This window comes from Callospermophilus lateralis, chromosome 4 (assembly GCF_048772815.1).
Source record: "Callospermophilus lateralis isolate mCalLat2 chromosome 4, mCalLat2.hap1, whole genome shotgun sequence".
Taxonomy (NCBI): domain Eukaryota; kingdom Metazoa; phylum Chordata; class Mammalia; order Rodentia; family Sciuridae; genus Callospermophilus; species Callospermophilus lateralis.
Genome location: NC_135308.1, coordinates 110,475,393 through 110,498,395, shown reverse-complemented (window position 1 = coordinate 110,498,395; position 23,003 = coordinate 110,475,393). Strand labels below are relative to the sequence as shown.

At 43.0% G+C, this 23,003-nt stretch overlaps 3 protein-coding genes across 5 annotated transcripts; 2 read left to right on the top strand and 1 right to left on the bottom strand.

Annotated features, from left to right (window-relative positions):
* The first annotated feature begins 22 nt into the window (after positions 1-22).
* On the top strand, positions 23-3,603 carry LOC143397953 (DDIT3 upstream open reading frame protein). Of its 2 annotated transcripts, XM_076854765.1 has the most exons (3): positions 23-123; positions 2,749-2,792; positions 3,564-3,603. In XM_076854765.1, exons 1-2 carry the CDS (start codon positions 61-63, stop codon positions 2,788-2,790), a joined length of 105 nt encoding a protein of 34 aa, XP_076710880.1. In that variant the 5' UTR covers positions 23-60; the 3' UTR covers positions 2,791-2,792; positions 3,564-3,603. The 2 variants fall into 2 exon arrangements, with proteins under 2 accessions (XP_076710880.1, XP_076710881.1); XM_076854766.1 differs by lacking the exon at positions 3,564-3,603 and having other exon boundaries at positions 2,749-3,556.
* On the top strand, positions 3,584-4,389 carry Ddit3 (DNA damage inducible transcript 3). The gene is made up of 2 exons (XM_076854764.1): positions 3,584-3,721; positions 3,807-4,389. Exons 1-2 carry the CDS (start codon positions 3,584-3,586, stop codon positions 4,173-4,175), a joined length of 507 nt encoding a protein of 168 aa, XP_076710879.1. The 3' UTR covers positions 4,176-4,389.
* Mars1 (methionyl-tRNA synthetase 1) lies at positions 4,328-22,522 on the bottom strand. 2 transcript variants are annotated; one of them, XM_076854761.1, is made up of 21 exons: positions 22,340-22,522; positions 20,788-20,878; positions 20,555-20,633; positions 20,343-20,477; positions 19,758-19,833; positions 19,326-19,498; positions 19,055-19,161; positions 17,019-17,135; positions 16,677-16,880; positions 15,809-16,010; positions 12,569-12,643; positions 9,355-9,525; positions 9,134-9,229; positions 8,891-9,008; positions 8,311-8,524; positions 6,973-7,104; positions 6,782-6,886; positions 6,502-6,688; positions 4,955-5,026; positions 4,646-4,738; positions 4,328-4,543 (listed from the first exon to the last, which is right to left on the bottom strand). In XM_076854761.1, exons 1-21 carry the CDS (start codon positions 22,449-22,451, stop codon positions 4,397-4,399), a joined length of 2,706 nt encoding a protein of 901 aa, XP_076710876.1. In that variant the 5' UTR covers positions 22,452-22,522; the 3' UTR covers positions 4,328-4,396. The 2 variants fall into 2 exon arrangements, with proteins under 2 accessions (XP_076710876.1, XP_076710877.1); XM_076854762.1 differs by lacking the exons at positions 4,328-4,543; positions 4,646-4,738; positions 4,955-5,026 and having other exon boundaries at positions 6,572-6,684.
* Between the last annotated feature and the right edge of the window lie 481 nt (positions 22,523-23,003).

Here is a 23,003-nt window from a genome sequence, read left to right as displayed (position 1 = left end):
AAAAGAGCCCGACTCCAGGGTACGAGGTCAGAAGCTTGGGTGTTAGACTCAGACCATATCATGTTGAAGATGAGCGGGTGGCAGCGACAAAGCCAAAATCAGTTCCGGAACGTAAGGAGAAAGGCGAGTATTGACTCCCTATCCACCCTTTACCTTTCCTTCCTCGCGAACATCAGTTGTTCCCTCAAAAGTTGGGCGTCTGCTCTTTACGATACGGGTCCATGCCCTGCCACAGCGATCTTAGGAACCATTCGAGGGTTGGGGAGAATTCTTTATTCAGGAGTTGTGTTTACAGGCAGGCCTCTCTTAACTTTGAGCGATGACGTCACCCAAATCCTTTTCCGGAGTGTGATTCCGTTTCTGTGCTAAAGGATCCCTGCTGCCCTCGGGAAATTCATTCTCTCTTATAGCCTATTCCAGGCAACCTCTGTAGGCCTGTCCGGTGAGAGGCGGGGCAGCAGGACACACCCCTGCTCTGAGATTGGGTGACCTGTAGCTCAGTTCGGTATCCGCTCCTTCGCCATTGCGGGCGTTCTCCCTGTCGCCGCCCCCCCACCCTCAGCCCTGTCTCAACTACAGCACCTCCAGGGGTCAGCATGTCCACTGAGGTAGCTAGAGATCCTGGACTCTGCACACAGCTTTTGGAGAGGAGGGGTGCTGATGGACAGGGAGAGATGGGTTTTCCATTTTCCCCAGAGGTCTCTTGGCCTCCAGCACAAGAGAGCAGCTTGGATCTTTCTAAAAGTGGGAAGCCCTTTGGGTTTTCCCTAGGGTATTCCCTTTCTCCTGGGATTGATCCCTTCCTCTTCCCCCACCTCCCTACTCTCTCTCAACTAATCTCTGCGTGACCATTGCATCAGGCCAGCCCTACTGTTTGGCTTTGCAGTCCTCTGGCCTGGAGCTCCACTGCTGATGAAAGCCAAGTCCCCACACTAGAAGGCAAGAATTGTTCCCCTGAGAGGACAGCAATGTAGAGAAATAATCGGAGCAATATTGCATGTCCAGTCTCGAGGGACAGGCAGCTCTGGGTTTAGTCTTCCCTATAAGTGAGATTGGGGCGGGAGATTTACATTCATTCATATACTTAATGAGCACCTACTATGTGTCAAGCAGTTTGGGGCTCAAAGTGTATCTCTAAATAAAAAAAATATATGTATTCTGCAGTGGAAGCCATAATTGACATGGAGAAAACTAAGCAGGAAAAAACAATGTTCAGGGTGGAGGTTAGTTTTTTTATCAGTTAGCCAGGGATTGCCTCACTGAGATAATATTTAAATGAAAGGCCCTAAACCAGGCAAGTGGTGCACACCTGTAATCCCAATGACTCTGGAGGCTGGCCAGGAGAATACCAAGTTGGAGGCCAGCCTCAGCCATTAAATAGACCCCATCTCAAAGTAATAAAAGGGCTGGGGATATAGCCCAGTAGTAATGCACCCCTGGGTTTTAATCCACAATACCAAAAAATAAAGATCTGAAAGAGGCAAGCCAGTGAGCCATGCAGATACTATGGAAGGAAGAGCATTCCAGGTGGAACAGCTAGAGCATAGACCCTAAAATGGCAGTATGCCTGGTATCTTTAGGAACAGGCCAGGTGGGCTGGAGTGAGCAAGGATGAGAGTGGCCTATGAAAACTCAACAATTTGTAGACAAGCAAATTCTGTAGGACCTTGCAAGCCATTTTGAGGATGTTTTTAATATGCATGAAATTGGAAGTCATTGGAAGATTCAAAACAAAGACATTACTTAAGTTTTTAAGGGCTGAGGATGTAGCTTAGTAGTAAAATGCATCATCATCATCATCACAAAAGGCTCACTTGAGGATTGGGGTTGTGGCTCAGCGGTAGAGCCTAGCACAGGCAAGGCCCTGGGTTTGATCCTCAGCACCACATTAAAAAAATAAAGGTTAAAAAAAAAAAAAAAGGCTCACTTGAGGTGCTATGTTGTGAATAGACTTAGGGAGTGGTGGCAAGAGCAGAATGGGGAGACATCCTGCAAGGAAGTTTCCAAGGTAATGAGGAGAGATGCTAGTAAATTGATCTTCATTTGAAAACAAGGGTCTGCGTATTTTTAAAGAATGAGGATTGCTGAGTTGGGAGGCCAGCCTTGCCAACTTAGTGAGACCCTGTCTCAAAATTTTAAAAGGCTGGGGATATAGTTCGGTGGTAGAGCCTCTCTGGGCTCAATCCCCAATATAAAAGAAAAAAAAATAGAGAATTTGCTAGTGCTATGGATTGGATTGTCAAGTGTGAGGGGAGAGGGGATGACACCAAGATTTTTGCCTTAACCATCTTGAAATGGAGATGACCCTGGAAGGGAAAGGTCAGCAGGAGATTGTCTTTGGACTTCTATAAATGCCTGTTACACATCCAAAAGGAGATGGTAAGTAGGCAGTACATAGCAGAGTTGAAGGTCCTAGACCAGAAATAGAAATGTACATTTGGACCATATGAGTGCAGAAATAGAATTAGGAAAATGTCATTAGACTGTTCTCTTAGCCCTTACTGGGCATGTTTGAGGGCTGCCTTAAATTTAGAGAAACTGAGTTGGCCAGGACTTTGCTATTATGTAATCAGGACTACAAATGTCACATGTCACAACTAAAAATAAAGGAAGCAGAGCTCTCTTCTGTCCTTGGAAATAGCTATAGGACTTTTTAACTATCCATATTCCACAAGACCAGTAAGAGGTTAGAAGTAAAGAATCTGCCTCTCCTTTCAAAAATGGCTGACATTTCTCTTTGTTCCACAGTGTTCCAGAAGGAAGTGTATCTTCATACATCACCACACCTGAAAGTAGGTGAACTTCACAACTCTTTTTCCAAAACCAACTCCTAAGGAAAAGCTGCTTAGGCTCCCTTTGCTGGGATCCTAAGAAGTTACTAGAAGACCCAGCCTAAAGAAGGACAGGGGGGCTGGGGATGTGGTTCAAGCGGTAGCGCGCTCGCCTGGCATGCATGCGGCCCGGGTTCCATCCTCAGCACCACATACAAACAAAGATGTTGTGTCCGCCGAAAACTAAAAAAATAAATTAATTAATTAAAAAAAAAAAAAAGGAGAACAGGGTTTGAATCTCAACAAGCTTTTGTTGTCAGGCCATGTCTATCCCTCTAGCCTGCCCCTTAACAACATGGTGACCAAATCACTATTTTTAGAGCATTTCCTAATTGAAAGCTGCTCTCAAAGTCAGCCCTAGCAAAGACAATTGGTTTGCCTTGCTCATCTTCAGTCTTCCTTGAAGTTAGATGGACTCAAAGGACCTTTTACCCAAAATCCCCACACAGAAAGGAGCACAAATGGCCTTAAAGGTACCTATAGAGTTCCCATGTGGGCTGAGAACTTTCATTAGGATCTCATAAGAATATGTGTTTGGGTAGCAAACTATTAATCTATTAAACTATTAATCACTATTAATCTCTGCTATTGTAACATTAAAGCAGTCATAAACATTATGTAAATAAATAGATGTGTTCCAATAAAACTTTCACCTACAGATCATTTTGCCAACCTGTGGTATAGACTTTGTTTGCCAAGTGGAACTTTTATACTGAGTATGTACTTTTCCAGAACCTGATCCAACTGCAGAGATGGCAGCTGAGTCATTGCCTTTCTCCTTCGGGACGGTGTCCAGCTGGGAGCTGGAAGCCTGGTATGAGGATCTGCAGGAGGTTCTGTCTTCAGATGAAAATGGGGGTACTTATATCTCACCCCCTAGAAACGAAGAGGTGAGAATGCTAATTCTAAAGTGAGGGGATATTATCTTTCCTTTCTCTACTAATATCTGCCCTTCCTTTCCTCATTTCTTTGAAGGAAGAATCAAAAACCTTCACCACTCTTAACCCTGCGTCTCTGGCTTGGCTGGCTGGGGAGCCAGGACCAGCAGAAGTCACAAGCATCTCCCAGAGTCCTTGCTCTCCAGACTCCAGTCAGAGCTCCCTGGCTCAGGAAGAAGAGGAGGAAGACCAAGGAAAAACTAGGAAACGGAAACAGAGTGGCCAGTGGCCAGCCCGGGCTGGAAAGCAACGCATGAAAGAAAAAGAACAAGAGAATGAAAGGAAAGTGGCACAGCTAACTGAAGAAAATGAACGGCTCAAGCAGGAAATAGAGCGCCTGACTCAGGAAGTAGAAGCCACACGCCGTGCTCTAATTGACCGAATGGTTAATCTACACCAAGCCTGAACAATTGGAACCATCACTCCCCAACTGGAGCCACTACCTACCTTACCCTGAAGTGGCTACTGACCACTTTCACACCAGTGTCAATGATGTGACCTTCAACACATGTCCAGTAGGGGGAAGGATTGGGAGAGACAAAAGCAAATGGTCTCAGCTTATAGAGATAATACATTTATTTATTAACTGTCCATATCCATTAAAGACTTTCTATGAGCCACATTCTCTCACTTTTTCTTCTTGCCTTTAGGAGTTTCAAGAGGTTTCCCCTCAGCTAGAGCCAACTGTTTCTTTAGATCCAAGAGTTTAGCCACCTCCGCAGCAACCTGGTTCTTGTCTGCCTTTTGTGCTTTCAGTTCTCGGACAATGTTGCCCTAAGAGAAGGGTGAGTGGAGAGAGTAACAGTGAGTGAGACCAGGTAACAGTCTGTTCAGGATTCAGCTTTTCCAGTCTCCCAATGGGCTTCAGCTTCATACCTGTTTTGTCACTTCATCCATAAGCATTTGTATCTGCTGTGGCCCCACTGTTGTAACAATCTCTACAACGGCTGGCTTGGGGAATACTTTTGCCTAGAGAAGAAAAACTGGGTTATCACTGGCTGCCATAAACATCTCCTGATCTCTAAAAAAGTGATTACTTTTAACTCAAGGACTCTTAAGATAGGAAAGAAAAATTAAAAGGAAGTAGCAGGGCCAAAAGATGGAAAGTGTGATGAGGGAATACTACTTGGGAGAATTAAGGTGCTGCTGTGGCTGTTGGGTAAGGGTACAGTCTAGCTTTCTCACCTGGCCCCCTCCAAAGCGCTGCCTCAAACTTTCAATCTGGTCATTTTCCAGTTTTTGGAACAAAGGAGTGACCTGTGAAAGAGAATTCCAGAATCATTCACTGCTTACATATAAACTCTACCAAACTATATAATGGGCTTCTCCAACCCTACTCTTGACATTTAAAAATCTTTAATGCTCCCAGGTACCATGGCATACACCTGTAATCCCAGGAAATATATGTAAAGGAAAGAAGGAAATGGAGAGTTAATAGTAACAGACTGATTCTGGACAAACCTGTGGAGGGGGCCCAGTGGACACTGAAACCCTCTTCCACTTATAGCCCAAGTAGATAATGGGAGGAGAGGGATTTTTGCAGTTAGGAGATTGTGGGGAAGGGTCCTTGTGTCACTTTCATAAGGAATTAGGTGTTTCAGGGTTTTAATCCCAGAATAGCAATTCGTTTTCTTAAGATGGAGTATTTGGGGCTGGGGCTATAGCTTAGCGGCAGAGTGCTTGCCTACTATGTATGAGGCACTGGGTTTGATCCTCAACCCCACATAAAAATAAAATAAAGGCTAACTACCAAAAAAAAAAAAAAAATTAGATTTTGGTTTTGGGGCTTGAACCCAGGGGTGCTTAACCACTGACCCACATACCCGCCCTTTTTTTGTGTATTTTATTTAGAGACAAGATCTCGGTTGTTTACGGCCTCACTAAGTTGCTAAGGCTGGCTTTAAACTCAAGATCCTTCTGCCTCAGCCTCCCAAGCCACCGGGATCACAGGCATGTGCCACGGAGCCAGCCTGTTTGTGGTTTCTTTGCATGATGGAAGACAACTGTCTGAGGTTTAGATCAGACTGCAAAGTGACTCTTTTAAATGGCATTTGCGTATTCTACCTGATAATGCAGAGGCAGGAGAACTGAAAGTTCAAGGCCAACTCAATAAAGAGCTGAGGATGTAGTTCAGCAGGAGATCATCTGCCCAGCATGGAAGAGTGAATGAGGCCTGGTCATCCCTAGTACTGGCCCTCCCAAAAAACAGTCTTAGAAGGAACATAACACTAAGCAAATACCTACTGGTTAAGAAAAGAATTCAGAAAAAGCATTCCTCAGAAAGCCCAAAGTATTGATAGGATCAGAAAGTATTTCAACTATTTAATGATGCTAGGTCAATCCAGAAGTTTTAGATGTACTCTGTAGTAATCCTGTGTCAAAGAGTAATAGATACTCATGTATTCTCTCTGCCTCACTGCCTACTAGTATTATGGAAACAATAATATTCTGGTATTTCTTCAAATGGCAGTATACCAGTTAGCTTTTATGTGCCAGGTACGGTTTTAGCATGAAAAAAAAAAAAATAACACTGAACTTGTGAACCAGTACCAAGGACCTTGTATCACAAGCACACCCAACTGCAGAATGAGGGGTTCAGAAGACCTGTAAGAGCTCTTGCTCCAAAAGCAAAGAACAAGAGAATGTTAGGTTTGTTCTAACATCATCCCAACAGTCACATGGCAAAAGCATGAATTTTGAGAGATTGGCCCTCCAACTTTTGGGAGACCTACCGTGCCAATCTGGTGCCCTGCTGGTAAAGTACACAGGAAGTTCGTGGGAAGGACACTGCAGGCTGGAAGCGGGAGTTGCAGCTGTGCCTGGATGGTGGTGCTAACCGTGGGCATGAAAGGCTGGAGCATGGTAGACAGCAAGGCAGCTATATTCACTGCCAAGCCTGTCACTGTGCCTGCCCGCTGCCTTAGGGAGAACAGAGATTTAATCAAGACCTCCAGGAGGACATAGCCTATCAGCCATCTAATTTCTATAGACACCCCTACCCCTTTAACATACCTGTCAGCCTCACTGCCTTTAATCCACTTCCAGGGCTCATTCACTTGAATGTACTGGTTACCATGTCGAGATATGGTAAGGATACTGCGTAAGGCATCCCGGATCCTGGGAAGAAAGGAAGCAGACCAAGGTATATGAGTCTCTTGACATGTCAGCAAACCCTAAGAGGCAGAGCTGTGTAAGTTACTTACCGAACCTTCTCCAGCAGTTGGTGATAATGTCGGAGCTCCAGGGTAATATGTGCCAGCAGGCGCTGATCATCAGGGGTAAGCACCATCTCAGGCACACAGCCCCCAAAAAACTTAGACACAAACATCCCAGCTCTTAATAGAGATAGAGAAGGAGAAGAGGAGAAAAAAAATTTTGGCCAGTCTCCTTATAAATATTTGACACTTTCCACAACTTTTCATTCTCTCAGGATTCCTGTCCACATTAACATGCTTCCTGGCCCCTCAAACTAAAAGGCAAAGCTTAACAAATTAAGCCTTTATTCTTTCGCCCCTAAAAATGTGACTCTTCAAATGAAGAAACCTAATCAAGTTAAGCAACTATACATTTTGCTTTTGAGTAAATTTTTTAAGAATGATCAAGTTAAGCCAAGCACAGTAGTGCACGCCTATAATCCCAGTGGTTCAGGAGGCTAAGGCAGGAGGATCACTTGTTCAAAGCCAGCCTCATCAACTTAGTGAGGCCCTAAGCAACTCAGTGAGACCCTGTCTCTAAATAAAATCCAAAAAAAGGGCAGGGAATGTGGCTTAGTGGTTGAGTGCCGCTGAGTTCAACTCCCGGTACAAAAAACAAACAACAAAAAAAGATCAAATTAAAAAATTTTTAAAAATATTTTCAATTGTAGATGAACAAAATACCTTTATTTTATTTATTTTTATGTGGTGCTGAAGATCAAACCCAGGGCCTCATACATGTGAGGCAAGCATACTACCACTGAGCCACAACCCCAGCCCTCAAGTTTAAATTTATTATGTGTTAATTGCTATCAAACACTCTAAAGAAGACTATCTGTTCAAGATGGTTAATGAAAAAAACTTGAAAGGGTAAATAGTAACTGAGCTAACGGCCTAGGGCTCAAAGAGAGGAACAGAAAAACTCTTAAGTCATGGAGATTTCTTCAGACTGCAGAATCACTGTGATAGGGACAAAGAATAGAAATGTGACCCTAATGTAACAACTCTGAAGAGTAGAGCAGAAGCCTCCTATCACTACACTGAAATAACACCTTTCTTCAGCCAAACTTTTCAGTGGCCTGCAAGTGAACATTTTTTTGTGAGGATAAAATATATCATTTCTTCAATGAACATCAGTTAGAAAACAATTATGTTAAAATCCCTCTGTGACAACTTTGCTAAATCTTATCTCTCTTTCCAAAGTATACTTTACCTACTATGTGCTAGGAGCAGAGTCCAACTTAAAGAAATCAATTTTCCACAATGTCTCTACATATTCTCATCTCTGGAGGAAGAATTGGGACATTTCAGCTCTGCTGCTGACTCTAACCCCTTACCAACTCCCACCTGTTTATGAAGTTGCCCAGATTGTTAAGCAGCTCAGAATTATTCTTGAGCAGCATGTCTGTCCAGGAGAAGGCACTGTCCTGTCCCTCAGGACGAATGTATAGTAGATAGAAGCGCCAGATGTCAGCAGGGATCCCTGTGTCCTGGGCCATATCTCCAAACACTCCCACACCACGGCTCTTAGAGAATTTCCCATCCTCATAGTTCAGGTACTCTAGACAGAGAAGAATGAGAACCATCTGCTCAAATATCACTCCCCTCTATGACCCAGTAATTCTTCCCTTTCCTTCAACATTAATGGTGGATGTCCAAAAATACTTACCTTGAGTAGCTTGGGATCCTTTCCTATCCATTCTGACCTTTTTTTCTCTTTGCTCATATGTAATACAAAATTTTTGTTTTGCTCTTTTGCTTTCTTCAGAATCTTGATTCCTTTTTCTGGATGAAGTTCTCAAGTTTTAATTATTTCCTAGTCCATATCAACTACTAACTCAAGACCTAGCACTTCACAGGATCTTCTTCCAAATACTATCTTAGTTCTCATTCCAACAGCCCATCCGCTTTCTTATAGGGTACCTACCTGTAGCAATGAGGTGCTTGACCAAGGTGTAGTTATCCTCAGCTCCTAGGGCTGAACAAGGAAAGACTAAGCCATGAAAGGGAACATTGTCTTTGGCCATGAATTGGTAAAGGTCCACCTAGGGAATATAGTTGAGAGAGATCTGAGACTTTCTTCAAAAGTCCAAAAAAGACCAGATACCCTGTCACACATGCCCTCCTTCATATGCCCTCTCCATAAACAGGCTAACCAAGAACTGCTTACTTGCTCTGGGTTCTTCCACCATTGTTCCCACTGGTCTGTGTAGTTGGCTGTAATGGACAAGTAGCCAATAGTAGCATCAAACCAGACATAAAATACCTAGAGATTCAAGAGAAGGGAAATGATAGGAACCAACCCAAAATTTCAGGTATAATCAATATTCTGCTAACCCATGGTCTTAATCCTGAGACTATAATTTGAGACGTTAAAAAAAGAGTTTTTACCTTGTCCTCAAAACCTTTTAAGGGTACAGGAGTTCCCCATTTGAGGTCTCGGGTTATGCAGCGTGGCTTGAGGCCATCCCGAAGCCAAGAACGAATGATAAACCGGGCATTGGGTGTCCAATCACTGCCAGGCAATGTCTTCCCCAACCATTCCTCTAATCTCTTTTCCAACTGAGATGGAAGACAGAGGGCAGAATTAGGAGTCTCATACGTGGTTAGCTATGATTATCCTCATATCTCATAAGGATAAATATGAACAACATTTTTAATACATTTGGCCTTATGATAAAAATTTAAAAGATTCATGATTTTGAAGTAGTAATTACATCTCTATGAATTTATTAGCAGAGATATTCCCTTAAAAGTGAAGACATGTATGTCAGGCACAGTAGGTAGCACACACCTATAATCCCAGAAACTCAGGAGGCTGAGGCAGGAGGATAAGGCAGGAGGATCACAAGTTCAAAGCCAGCTTCAGCAACTTAGCAAGGCCCTAAACAATTTAGAGACTCTGTCTCAAAAAAAAAAATAAAAATGGCTGGAGATGTGGCTCAGTGGTTAAGTGCCCTTAGATTCAATCTCTGGTAGCACACACACACACACTCACACACTAGAGATGTAGCTCAGGGATAAAGAACTTGCCTAGCATGTGTGAGGAGTGTAGAAATGTGTGAAGAAAAGCACCATTGGGCTGGGGTTGTAGCTTAGTGGCAGTGTTTGTCTTGCACATGAGAGGCACTGGATTCAATCATTAGCACCACATAAAAAAACACACAAATAAAATAAAGGCATGCTGTCCATCTATAACTACCAAATAAATAAATAAATAGAATTTTTAAAAAGAAAAAAGAAAAGAAACACACCATTGCTGGTACAGTGACACATACATACCTGTAATCCCAGCAACCAGAGCCTGAGGCAGGAGAATCTCAAGTTTGAGGCCAGCCTCATCAATCTGGTGAGACCTTCAGCATCTTAGTGAGACCCTGTCTCAATTTATATTTTTATAAAAAGACTTCTTCTTCTACTTCTTTTTTAATAAAAAGGACTTGAGATGTAGCTCAGTTGTAAAGTGCCCCTGGGTTTGATCCCCAATACCAAAACTACAAAAGAGACAAGTGCACTAATAGCCAGGAACAGTGGTGCACACCTGTAATCCCAGTCACTCTGGAGGCTAAGGCAGGAGTATCTCAAGTTCAGGGTCAGCCTGAGCACCTTAACAAGACACTCAGCAAAGCCAGGGTGCTAAGCAACTTGGTGAGACCCTGTCTCTAAATAAAAAATAGGGCTGGGGATGAGGCTCAGTTGTCAAGTGCCCCTGAGGTAATGGTTAGAAAAGTTCTTTTTTTTTTTTACTGAGGACTGAACTTAGGGGCATTCAACAACTGAGCCACATCCCAAACCCCATTTCTTATTTTGTACTTTATTTAGAGACAGGGTCTCACTGAGTTGCTTAGTGCCTCACCATTGCTGAGGGTGGCTTTGAACTCATAATCCTCCTACCCCAGCCTCCCAAATTTCTGGGATTACAGGCGTGCACCACCGCACCCAGCTGCAAGGTCACACAGGTGGCAAAGTTCTTCTGGTTAAACAACATGAGCTTCATTTTTTTTTTTTTTTCCTAATTCTTTTTAGTTGTAGTTGGACCCAAACCTTTATTTATTTATTTTTATGTGGTGCTGAGGATTGAACCCAGTGCCTCACACATGCTAGATGAGTGGTCTACTACTGAGTCACAATCCCAACCCTCAGGTGAACTTCTTTGTTCTATCAAGTTTACTTTTGCAAGCTTGAAATTATTTCCAAATAAAAAGTTAAATAAGGAACTGGGCTTAGCAGCACATGTCTGTAACCCCTAGAGTCCCAGCAGCTTGGAAGGCTGAAGCAAGAGGATCCCAAATTCCAGGCCAGCCTCAGCAACTCAGTGAGACTCTGCCTCAAAAAAAGAACAAAGTAAAATAAAAAGGGCTGGGGATATAGCTCTCTGGTAGAGCATTGTGGGTTCAATCTCCAGTACCAAAAAAAAGTTTATGGGGGGAGGCAGATTTACTAAGGTAGAAAACTGGTACAGACGTATTACAAGGCAGGACCAGTGGCACACACCTATAATCTCAGCAGCTCAGGAGGCTGAGGCAGGAGGATCGCGAGTTCAAAGCCAGCCTCAGCAAAAGAGAGGCACTAAGCAATTCAGTGAGACCCTGTCTCTAAATATGAAATAGGACTGGGGATGTGGCTCAGTGGTTGAGTGCCCCTGAGTTTAATCCCTGGTATCCCCCCCATCAAAAAAAAAAAAAAAAACAACCCAGCAACTCAGAAGACTGAGACAAGAAAATCGAAAGTTCAAGGCCAGCCTGGGCAACTTAGGAAGACCCTATCTCAAAATAAAAAAACAAAATGCGATGTACCTCAGTGATAGATCACCTCTGGATCAATTCATAGAACAGGAAAAACAAACAAATAAACAAAAATAAAACCCATAAAAGACACACTACAAAGCAAAAGAAAGCAGGTTGCAGGAAAGTGTAAATGCCATGAACTAAATTGTATTACGAAAAAGCAAGGAGCTGGGGCTCAGAGGTAGAGTGCTCGCCTAGCGTGTGCGAGTTTGATCCTCAGCACCACATTGTGTCCAATTACAACTAAAAACAAAATTATATATATATACACACACACACACACACACACACATATATATGTATATATATATATATATATATATATATATATATATATATATATATATATGTATATATATATGTATATATATTTATTTATTTAAAAAGCAAAGCAAGCCAGGGGTAGCGGTGTATGCCTATAATCCCAGAGACTAGGAGGCTGAGGCAAACCCGACTCAAGATAAAAAATAAAAAGGGCTGGGGGTGTTGCTCAGTGGTTAGGCGCCCCTGGATTCAATCTTTGGTACCCAAAAAAAAAAAAAAGAGAGAGGAATAAACATACTTTTATATGCATAGGACATTTCTGATTAGACACAAAAGATGCACAGCAGTAAATATTTCTGGCAAGTGGGCTTAGGACTGATGGACCTAGGACTTCTGCTTTGTGGCCCTTTAATCTTTTTAATCTCTTCACAACAGCACATGTAATTTTTAATGGAAATAAATAACCTTGGAGTAGTTAAATATCCATATTTGTGGTTAAGGTAGAGGGACAGAAGAGGCCTCCTGAACACTAGGTTGAGTAAAGGCTCGCTTACCTTTGGCAGGTCCAAGAACAGGTGCTGGGAAGACTTTACCACAGGGCATGACCGGCAAACCTTACATTGAGGTTTCTGTGAAGGGAAATTCCAGAGAAGGGGTGACCCAGAGTGAGACAGACAGGATCAGGACTACAAATAAGAGAAGGAACACAGAAGGAAGAGTGCCTCAGGTGCCCTCTAGATAAACTTCATCCTCACACCAGCCCACTCAACTACTTGGGCTTCTTGAACTTGGGAAATTCAAATTTGCACAGCATAACATTTGTTCTTCAGAGTTTCACATTTCTATTAAATCAATGCAGAGTAGGAAAAAAGTATTCTCTAAGCACAGTCTAAGTACAGAGCACTGCACTGTGTGAGAGGATGAAGGAGCAACAAAAGAAGACATGTAGCTCCTCTCCTTGAGGTTATAGTCAAGTCAGGGAGAGATGGCTTGCATAACAAACAAGCACAGATCTTTACAAAGCAAATGTCAAAAAAATACTTAATTGTGTGGTAGAAATAGAATATATAACAACACTGAAGAGTGACAGCTAAAGTATTAAACAGCTAAAGTATTAATCAATAAAACTTTCCAGGAGAGTTTTCACCTATTTTGTATTTTATTTAGAGACATGTTCTCACCAAGTTGCTTAGCACCTCACCTTTGTTGAGGCTGGCTTTGATCTTGTGATCCTCCTGCCTCAGCCTCCCAAGCTACTGGGATTATAGTCATTCGCTACTATGCTGGCTATCCCTTTTTTTTTTTGAGACAGGGTCTCACTAAGTTGCTTAGGGCCTCACAATGTTGCTGAGACTGGCTTTGAACTTGCAATCCTCCTGCCTCCACCTCCTGAGTCACTGGGATTACAGGTGTGTACCACTGGAACCAGCTCACCTGTTTTTTTGTTTTTTGTTTTTAATATTTTTTTTTAGTTGTCAATAGACCTTTATTTCATTTGCTTATTTATACGTGGTGCTAGGAATCAAAGACAGTGCCTCACACATATGAGGCAAGCACTCTACCACTGAGCTACAACTCCAGCCCTTCACCTGGGTTTTTGAAGGTGAGAAATTGTAACCCTCTCAGACCTCTCTCCTGAATTCCACAGGCTCAGATCCAACTATCTACATGGATGACTACAGATATCTCAAGCTTAGCAAACCCCAACAGTATCACTGCATTTGGCATGAAGGCCTTTTCTCCTACTCTTGCCTATTGTCAGAAATGGTATTACCATCTATCCAAACTGCTCAAGCCAATTTTTCTTTCTTTCTTTTTTTTTTTTTTTAAATGGTGGTGCTGGGGTTTAAACCCAGGACCTCACCCAGCATTCTAACACCAACTTATTTTCCTAGCTCCTGCCAAAAATTTATAAATCATCTTTTTCTTTACTCCAAATTCCAGTCTAACCAACACTATAGTCTACCTCCAAAATATATCCCAAATCTATTTTTAATTTTCCCCAATTCGCGACTCTAGACTCCAAACCCTTCTCCAATTCTCTTTTCTTTTCCATTCATTTTCCACAAAGCAGCTTGCCATTCCACTAGAATAAAACCTAAAACTCCTGTAATGGCTTAGGAGGCCCTGGTAAACTGGTCCCAGCCTTTTTCGCTGACCCTGAAAGGTCCCTCAAAAATGTGTTAAAGGCTCTGGTCCCAAATGCAACAATGTTCAGAGGTAGGACCTTTAGGAAGTGATTAAATCATGAAAGATTTAGTCTCGTCAATAGACTAATCTTCACTGATGAATGCTAGACTATTGGGAAGGCATATAGACTTGAAAAAGTAAGGCCTACATAGGTCATGGGGAGTTATATTTTGTCCCAGGGCCTACTCACTCTCTACTTTCTGGCTGCCTTGCAGCTTTGCTCCATACTGTGATATTCTGCCTCACCACAGGCCCAGAAACAATGGAGCCAAGTGACCATACACTGAATCTGAAATTGTGAGCCAAAATAAACCTTTCTTCTTTTCACATTATTTATCTCAGGTATTTAATTGCAGCAACAAAAAAGGCTTTACATTTCCTGGTAATTGCAACACTTCACGTTTTCTTCAACTTGCAACTCTCTTAATACCACTTATCACCTGGCTTGCTCCTTTTCATTCTTCAGTTCAACTCTCATTTCAAATGTTACTCACTCTCAGAGGCATTCCCTCATCATCTAAAGCCCACCTCTAGCACATCTTCCTAGCACTTTATCCTATCCTATATTATTTCCTTGTTTAGTGTTGGTATCCTTCCCACACTGGATAAAAGTCTGTCTTATTCACTTCCTTGTCCCTAGTCCCTGAACTATAACTAGCCTGTACAGATTAAAAAATGTCAAACAGCCAGATGCATGCCTATAATCCTTTCTCATGAGGCTGAAGCAGGAGGATTACAATTCAAGGCCAGCCTGCAAAACTTCATGAGTCCCTATCTTAAAAAAACAAGGGCTGGGGTTGTGGCTCAGCAGTAGAGCACTCATCTAGCACATGCAAGGACCTGGGTTCAATTCTCAGCACCACATAAATTAATAAATAAAATAAAGATATATATTAAAAAAAAAAAGATAGCTCAATGCTTAAGTGCTTACCTAGCATGTGCAAGGTCCCAAGTTCAATCCCCAGTATTATAATTTTTAAAAAAGAAAAGCTTCCCAAATAAATGAATAAACAAACAACTAAATAAATTAACAACAACTAAACATGGACTAGAAATCAGAGGCATTTATAGAAGACAGAATAATCTAAACCAATGTAGATCAGGTGGCCCAATCAGACCAAAGATTGGAAGTATAAATGCCACATGTATTTCCTAGAACAATGTTAAAAACATAGTAAATACTCAATAAATATTTTCAAGTGATGAGTTGAGGAAATGGGTAAACCATCAAAAGGTTTTGTATGCTAAAATAAAAATCCTAGGGCTGGGGACATAGCTCAGTGGTACAGCACTTGACTAGCATGCATGAGCCCCTGGGTTCAATTCCCAGTAACACACACGCTAAAAGATCCTGAATGGGACAAGACTGGGAATCCCTTTAAGAATATTGTTGGTACACACCTGTAATCCCAGTAACTCAGGAGAATAAGGCAGGCCAGCTCAGTAACTTAGCAGGACAATTTAGCAAGACCTGGTCTCAATATGAAAAATAATTAAAAAGTTCTAGAAATATAGCTCAGTGGTAGAGCACTCCTGGGTTTAATCCCCAGTACCAAAGGGGGGAAAATTTATTCCCTCTGTTTCCCATGAGACCTTCCTCTTACCTTGAGTTCAATGGCATTGATGAGCTTGCCACACTTGTCACACTGATCACCTCTAGCCTCTTCATAGCCACAAAAGGGACATACTCCCTCCACAAAGCGGTCAGCCAGGAAACGGGCACAACGCTCACATCGAAGTTGTTCCACACTATCTTGCAGCACAAAACCTCGTGCCATCAACCGATGGAAGATGTCCTGGGTGATTCTGGCAAAGTAAACAAGACATAGGAAGTTGAGAAAATATGCATACCTCCCTCCTGCACTCAAACCAGGGATCCAAATTCATTCAAACCAAGCACTAAAGAAATTAGAAAGCCACTCAAGGCAAAGGCCATCCATTCCTCATTAAATTCTTAATGAAATAATGAAATGGTCCACACCCCTCATACCTATTCCTCATCTGCCCACAATCTCTTCCCTCAGCACTTAAGAATTCATTTTTGTTGAATCCAAACTTATTTGCTTTCTCTTCAAGACTGTCTCTGCTCTTCAGTCAGTCCCAGTACTGAATTGCAAAGTACCATCAGCTGGCAAATATCATTGCAAGTGTATTGTCTATTAATGCACACAGGTGTGGGAGTTAATATCTTAAAGACTCTAAGGCAGTAAGAGAGGAAGGAGGCAAAGAAGAGAAGGCAGGTTAAGTTCTAACTCTTCCCTCCCTCAAGTGCTCCTTCAGCTCCCGGACAAATAATATATGCCCTCAGGAAGGTCTGATAACTGCCCAGGACACATTTTGGAGAACATTCAGATCCTGGGTTCAAGAGGAAATCCTAAACAATCACTCTGGTTCATTCGGTCTCCACGATATTCTCATTGCCTCAGACCCCAGCCTTCAATCTCCATTTCAATCTCATGAGAGAAAACCTACTTGGTCTGCTGTGGAGTGGTGGTACGACCAAAAATATCAAATGAGATATTAAACCAGCGGTAGATGTCAGCATGGATGATATGGTACTTGTCACAGATTTCCTGGGGAGTTAGGCCCTCTTCCATAGCTTTTGTCTCCGTTGCTGTCCCATATTCATCTGTCCCACACAGATAGAGAGTGTTCCACTGACGGAGGCGAGAGTACCTGGAAGGGAATATGTAGTCATGGGGGCCCAGGTTAGCCCTTGCTCCCAGGATCCTTCCAGTTCCCAACCTTGAGGTGTCCTATTCCCTTGGGGTTCAGCCCTCCATCAGGAGGAGCTTCTCCAGAAGCTGACTTCACCTGGCAAAGACATCAGCACTGAGCACACAACCAATGATGTTTCCAAGATGAGGGACATTGTTGACATAAGGGAGTGCACTGGTGATAAGCACATTCCTCTCCCCAGCCACAGGCAACCTGGTAAAGAAAGAGGAAGAGAAGACAACCAGGGAGATGCCAAGGTCAAGAAAGACTGAAAAATGCACAGTACAACCAGACACAACTTTGTTCAACTGTCGTGAGTTTCTGTACATCTAAAGTCTTTCCTCTGGGCTGGGGATGTGGCTCAAGTGGTAGCGCGCTCGCCTGGCATGTGTGCGGCCCGGGTTCAATCCTCAGCACCACATACAAACAATGATGCTGTGTCCACCGATAACTAATAAAATAAATATTAAAATTCTCTCTCTTTAAAAAAATAAATAAATAAAGTTTTTCCTCACATGAACCCACAGGACCATAAGATCCTCTACAGTTGCAGGTAAGGGCCCTGTCCACAGTGAGCAAACCTCATATACTGCTCTGTGCATTTCACGTGCCTCATTCCAGCACTAATTTCTGGCCCTTTAACTGCTGACATTAGCTCATCTCAGACTTGAAGTTCCCAAGTATCCACAAAACTCTCCCTAGGCTCTGTCCAACCATCTTCACTCTTGCTATTCCCAAGAAGTTTCCTAGTACGAACTCCTTCTCCCTATGCTATCTAAAATCCTACAGCTCATCACTCCATGCACATTCTTACCAAGTCCTTTTGTACCTCTTGACTCTTCCTTAATCCATGTCTATCATTTCCTCAAGACCTAACTCAAACTAGCAGGCACCATCTATTGCTCATAGCCACTGTGATCTTCTCCATACTTTCCCAGGATCGTTCCTAGTTAATGCCATTCAATCTGCTGACTAAAGTCACTCAACTCAGTATTCCTTATTCATAGTTCTTCACCGTTAAAAGCTCAACTGCATACATTCTGTACCTCTCCCTTCTCCTTAGCACTGACACTGCATCAGGGCTTATTTCATCTTTCCAACCATTCTCAATCTACAATCACTGGCTCCCCAATACCCCACATTAACCCCATCCCTTCTTTCCAGCTGCTGCTGTATGTCCCAGTCAGATGGTTCATCTGCTCCACAGAACATTTTTCAGCTAATTTCCTCAACATAGGCATCACTAATTTCTCCTGCATTGGCCTTTCTCCCCATACCTTAATATCATAATTGTTTCTGAAATCTAACTTAGAAATCAGCTTTTAGAAAATCTTCTTTCACTGACAACTATCATGTAGCACTCCTTTGACATTATCCCTTCACTTCCTTCTCATTATGAGAGTACTGAGTATGGTGATAGATATATAGGTGAGTATACCCTGGGTTCTGCCCTCAAGGGGGTTACATTCTATAACACAGTAGTCCTCTTATCTGCTGGGGACACTTTCCAAGACCCCAAGTGGATGCCTGAAAATGCATACCAAAACCTTTATATCCTGTTTTTTCCAACACATACATATCTATATAAGTTTAAATTATAAACTAGGTACAACAGATTAATAGCAATAACTAGTAAAATAGAACAATTATAAAAATATGCTGTAATAAACGTTATTTGAAACGTTTGAGGATCTGGGGTTGTAGCTCAGTGGTAGAGGGCTTGCCTAACACATGTGAGGCACTGGGTTCAATCCTCAGCACCACATAAAAATAAATAAAACAAAGGTATTATATCCACCTACAAAAAATAAAAATAAAAACTTTTGAATTGTTTATTTCTGATATTTTCCATTTAGTATTTTTGGACTGCAGGCAAGTAAAACTATGGAAAGCAGATTCTCAGACAAGGAGGCTACTGTGTAACTGCTACCTAGGTCCCCTGCAATGGTGAAATACAATATGTCAAAAGGTCTCTAAATTAGTCTCCTTTGATATTTTTCCTCATAGGATCCTGTTCTTCTACTTCACAGAACTTAGTAGTTTGATGAGCAGACAAGGCCTGTCTACTTTGTTCTCTTTTATCAACAATATCTACTTATAAAACCAAGCCCCACTCCTTGGTGCCTACTCACACTGGATTCTGCTGGGGCCTAAAGGGGGGCAAGCTTTCCAGGCCCTTTTCCCAAGCAGTCACAGCCATAGCAATCTCTTCCTCAGAAAGGGTGGCCAGCTCCTCCTCCTACAAAGAGAGTATAGAATCCCTTAACAAGTGAAGGGGCACCACAGGTAAAGAAACTCTCTCAAACAATTAAAGAAATTAGACAAATACTCAACATTTCTCTCCCAGCCACCTCCCACCTCAGGGCCCAGGGCTCTGTGAAGATGCCCTGTCCTGTTCCAAACCTCAGGCTCATTGCTGACAGCCCTCTCCTCAGGTAGACTGGGCTGAGGCTGCTTTTGGAGGTAAGACCGGAGAGCCAGGACACCCTGCTGTTTCAGCACAGTCTCTACAGCTCGCTGACATGGCTCCTGAGTAGTCAGAGTCTGGAACCAGCTACGCAGGGCACCCAGTTCCTCTATGGTCATGGGAGAAAAAAGAGAATCAGCAAGCACAGGACCTGGATTGAGCAGGCAAGGCAGGACCTCCTCACTTTCTTTAAAAGTTTCAAAGGTTTCTCCAGTTGCTTTCCCTAGTTCCTACAGCCATATTCGCTATAGTTGCCCTGTCAAGTATCAAGTTGCATCCTCAACTGGATCCTCAACTGTCTGTTCTGTAACCCTTATACTAAACTCCTGGGGTTTGGGGTGGGGTAAAGTGATATACATAATTCTCACCAGGGAGGTAAGCTGGGTCTTGGAGTAATGGGTATAGTGCTCCCCACAAAACAATGTCTGCTAGAGATTCTGTTTCCTTGGTTGGGAAAAGAAAAGAAAAGAAAAAGGTACACTGATAAGGCACTGTTTTGTTTTGTTTTGTTTTTTCCTAACAGTAATAATATCTAATACTCACTGAAAAACTGCTACAGTCAAGCACTGTGTTAATGTGTTAAACATATTATATTATCGCAATACTCAACATAACTCATTGAGATACAGAGGTGTTCACAGATATTAATGTTATTTCCATTTTGCACAAGGAAAAAATGGAGGATTAGACAGTTTAAGAGATTTGTCTTTTTTTTTATAATTCTTAGTTGTAGATGGACACAATATCTTTATTTATTTTTATGTGGTGCTGAGGATCACACATGCATACCAAGTGCTCTACCACTGAGCTACAGCCCCAGCCCAAGCTATTTGTCTTAATAGTAAATTACACTGCTAGTGACAGTGTTGGGGTCTGAACACTCTGAATACAGTCTTCCCCATTAATTCTTATACTATAAATCTTCCCCACACCCCATCTCAAGACCAACTCACCCCAGCCAGGAAAGGACAGTTTTGTCGACTCAAGCTGTGGTCAATGTGAGTCAGGGCTCTTCGAAGTAGTCCAAGAACATCTTCCCCCTTCTTTCCTTGGACAATGAAGTAGTACAAGGCAGCAGATAAGGCTGGCTAAAATGAAAGGGACACAGGTCAAGGTGGCCATGCACAGCAAGGACCTACCTGCCATTCCCTGTGCCTTAGCCCACCTGCAGCTCTGTAGCTTCCCATTCTAGCCACTGGTTGGTGAGGTCATCTTGCTCCCAGCCAGATAACAGAAAGAAGTATCTGCCCAGGGAGAGAACAAGAGAAGGTGAAATTAGAAGGACCCATTTACCTAGTCTTATTTCTCATCCCTCAGTGAAACAATGGTTGCAAATAATTAGTCACACAAACAACACAGAGGTGTACCACCTCCCTGTAATCAAGGACCAATACTGACCGGCAGATTGCAGTAGTGGAAAAGAGGTAGTTGCCACTATCCAGTTGCAAGACAGGGACTTTAGGCCGGGTCAGGAACGGGACCACACACTCTGATGCAGAAGAAGAAAATGGGTGAAAAACAAGGGAAAGAAAAAAATGAGAGAGAGAAAGAGGAAAAAATATATACTTTGTTAATTTAAGACAACTATAAATTGTTCCCAGAAAAACGGAAGTAAGATGGGCAATATCATCACAGAAGTTCTAGGATAGGACCACTGAAACAGGGTTCCAGAATATGCTGGAGAGGTCAGCAGGTATTCAGTTGAGACTGTCAGCTGGAAACAACAGATGGGATTTCAGAGGATGTGGTGGGTATTGGGATAGTGCTACAGCCAAAAACTATAACAACTCAAAGCAACTAGCATATCCTGAGAATAATCTGAGGTCCCAATGGGAGGTCAGAATTAAGAAAAATGGGAGGACTAACAGGACTACCACTTAAGAGTTAAACTGGGGACTGGGCCCAGTGGCACGCACCTTTAATCCCAGCGACTCAGGAGGCTAAGGCAGGAGGATCACCGAGTTCAAACCCAGCCTCAGCAACTTAGCCAGACCCTGTCTCTAATAAAATATTTTAAAAACGGCTGTGGGCGCTGGGGCTGGGGCTCAGCAGTAGAATGTTCAACCGACATGTGAGAGGTGCTGGGTTGGATCCTCAGCACCACACAAAAATAAATAAATAAAGATGTTTTGTCCAATTACAACTAAAAAAAGGGGGGGGGGGTGAGGGCCGCTGGGGATGTGGCTCGGTGGTTAAGCGCCCCTGAGGTCAATCAAAAGGATTCTTTTTTTTTTTTTTTAGAAAGAGGGAGAGAGGCAGAGAGAGAGAGAATTTTAATATTTACTTTTTAGTTTTTTTGGCGGACACAACATCTTTGTTTGTATTTGGTGCTGAGGATCTAACCCGGGCTGCACGCATGCCAGGCGAGCGCGCTACCGCTTGAGCCACATCCCCACCCCGAGAATTTTTTAATATTTATTTTTTTAGTTCTCCGTGGACACAACATCTTTGTTTGTATGTGGTGCTGAGGATCGAACCTGGGCTGCACACATGCCAGGCGAGCGCGCTACCGCTTGAGCCACATCTCCTCAAAAGGATTCTTAAGCTGGGCATGAGAAGAGAAAGAATTGAAAGATGTGTGTGCATACAAATATCTTGTGTCTTAAGGGGCAGGGTTCTAAAAATAACAAAAAGGTTCCTGGAGACGGTGATAGAGTGGAGGGGGGCTGCCTAACAGGTGTGAAAGGTTAGGAAGAGGAGGCCAAGCTCAGGATGCTGAAAGATGAAAGAGGGGAAGATGAAAATGAGGAAAGAGTATATTGAGAGTAAATAACTGATGAAGGATGTGACAGGAAGGGAAAAGTTAATGGAGTGACCAAGGAAAGGAAAGGTAAGGTAATGTGTGGTACATTCCAGGGGATTCGCGAAAACAAGCGCCGGGTGAGCGTCGGTTGTGTTTCTGTCCCCCCACCCACCGCCATCCACTGCCCACCAGCACCACCCCAAGTACCTTCGGGGCCTACAGTGCTAATGAGCAGCTCTGTAGCTCTGCCCCGAGCCCTCCCGGCCGCAGCCAGGACCGGCAGGCTCCCCGGAGCGCCCTCGCTCACGAACAGTCTCATTTGGAGATGAATCCGACGCTGATGCAACCGGAACCGGCCTTCCGCCGCTGGGCTGAGCGGCCGCCGCGAGGCACCCCGGGAAATGGAGTTCGGTCTTAAGTGTGGCCAGCGGTCGACTCCCGGAAAGAGAACTATTTCTCCCCGTCATGCAACACTGGGAAACAGGAAAAGGGTACCATCGAGACCAAGGAAGCCATAAATGCAGTGCTAGAGCAGCACTTTTTAGGTGGGAGAGTTAGAGACGTTTGATTCTTGGGCCCGGCGGCTTTGAGGCTGTGACTGAAACCGTGGCTTTTTGTGGTCCTGTAGTTGTCAAAGATAAAATAACGATTATGACTATGGCTACTCGCAATCACCGACTCTTGATTCAAGTTATTAAAGATTAGAGTTTTAGAATGAGCAATTAACGATGAGCTTACTTTAGTGATAAACTGAAAATTAGTGTAGATATCTTATCAATCAAAAAGGATATGATATGCTCACTAAAATATTGATTCACATCAGTCTGCAGCTCATATAAGCTAGACAATCCCATCAAAAGAAGAGAAGGAG

What these genes read in the sequence shown, in the direction of transcription:
- LOC143397953 (XM_076854765.1), top strand. Translation starts at nt 61, where the DNA reads ATGTTGAAGATGAGCGGGTGGCAGCGACAAAGCCAAAATCAGTTCCGG. An exon ending in TCCGGAACGTAAGGAGAAAG is followed by an intron (nt 124 to 2,748) that starts GCGAGTATTGAC and finishes TTTGTTCCACAG; the next exon opens with TGTTCCAGAAGGAAGTGTAT.
- Ddit3 (XM_076854764.1), top strand. Translation starts at nt 3,584, where the DNA reads ATGGCAGCTGAGTCATTGCCTTTCTCCTTCGGGACGGTGTCCAGCTGG. An exon ending in CACCCCCTAGAAACGAAGAG is followed by an intron (nt 3,722 to 3,806) that starts GTGAGAATGCTA and finishes ATTTCTTTGAAG; the next exon opens with GAAGAATCAAAAACCTTCAC.
- Mars1 (XM_076854761.1), bottom strand. Translation starts at nt 22,451, where the DNA reads ATGAGACTGTTCGTGAGCGAGGGCGCTCCGGGGAGCCTGCCGGTCCTG. An exon ending in ACCACTCCACAGCAGACCAA is followed by an intron (nt 16,011 to 16,676) that starts GTAGGTTTTCTC and finishes TTACTTTGCCAG; the next exon opens with AATCACCCAGGACATCTTCC. An exon ending in AAAGGCAGTGAGGCTGACAG is followed by an intron (nt 6,689 to 6,781) that starts GTATGTTAAAGG and finishes GTTCTCCCTAAG; the next exon opens with GCAGCGGGCAGGCACAGTGA.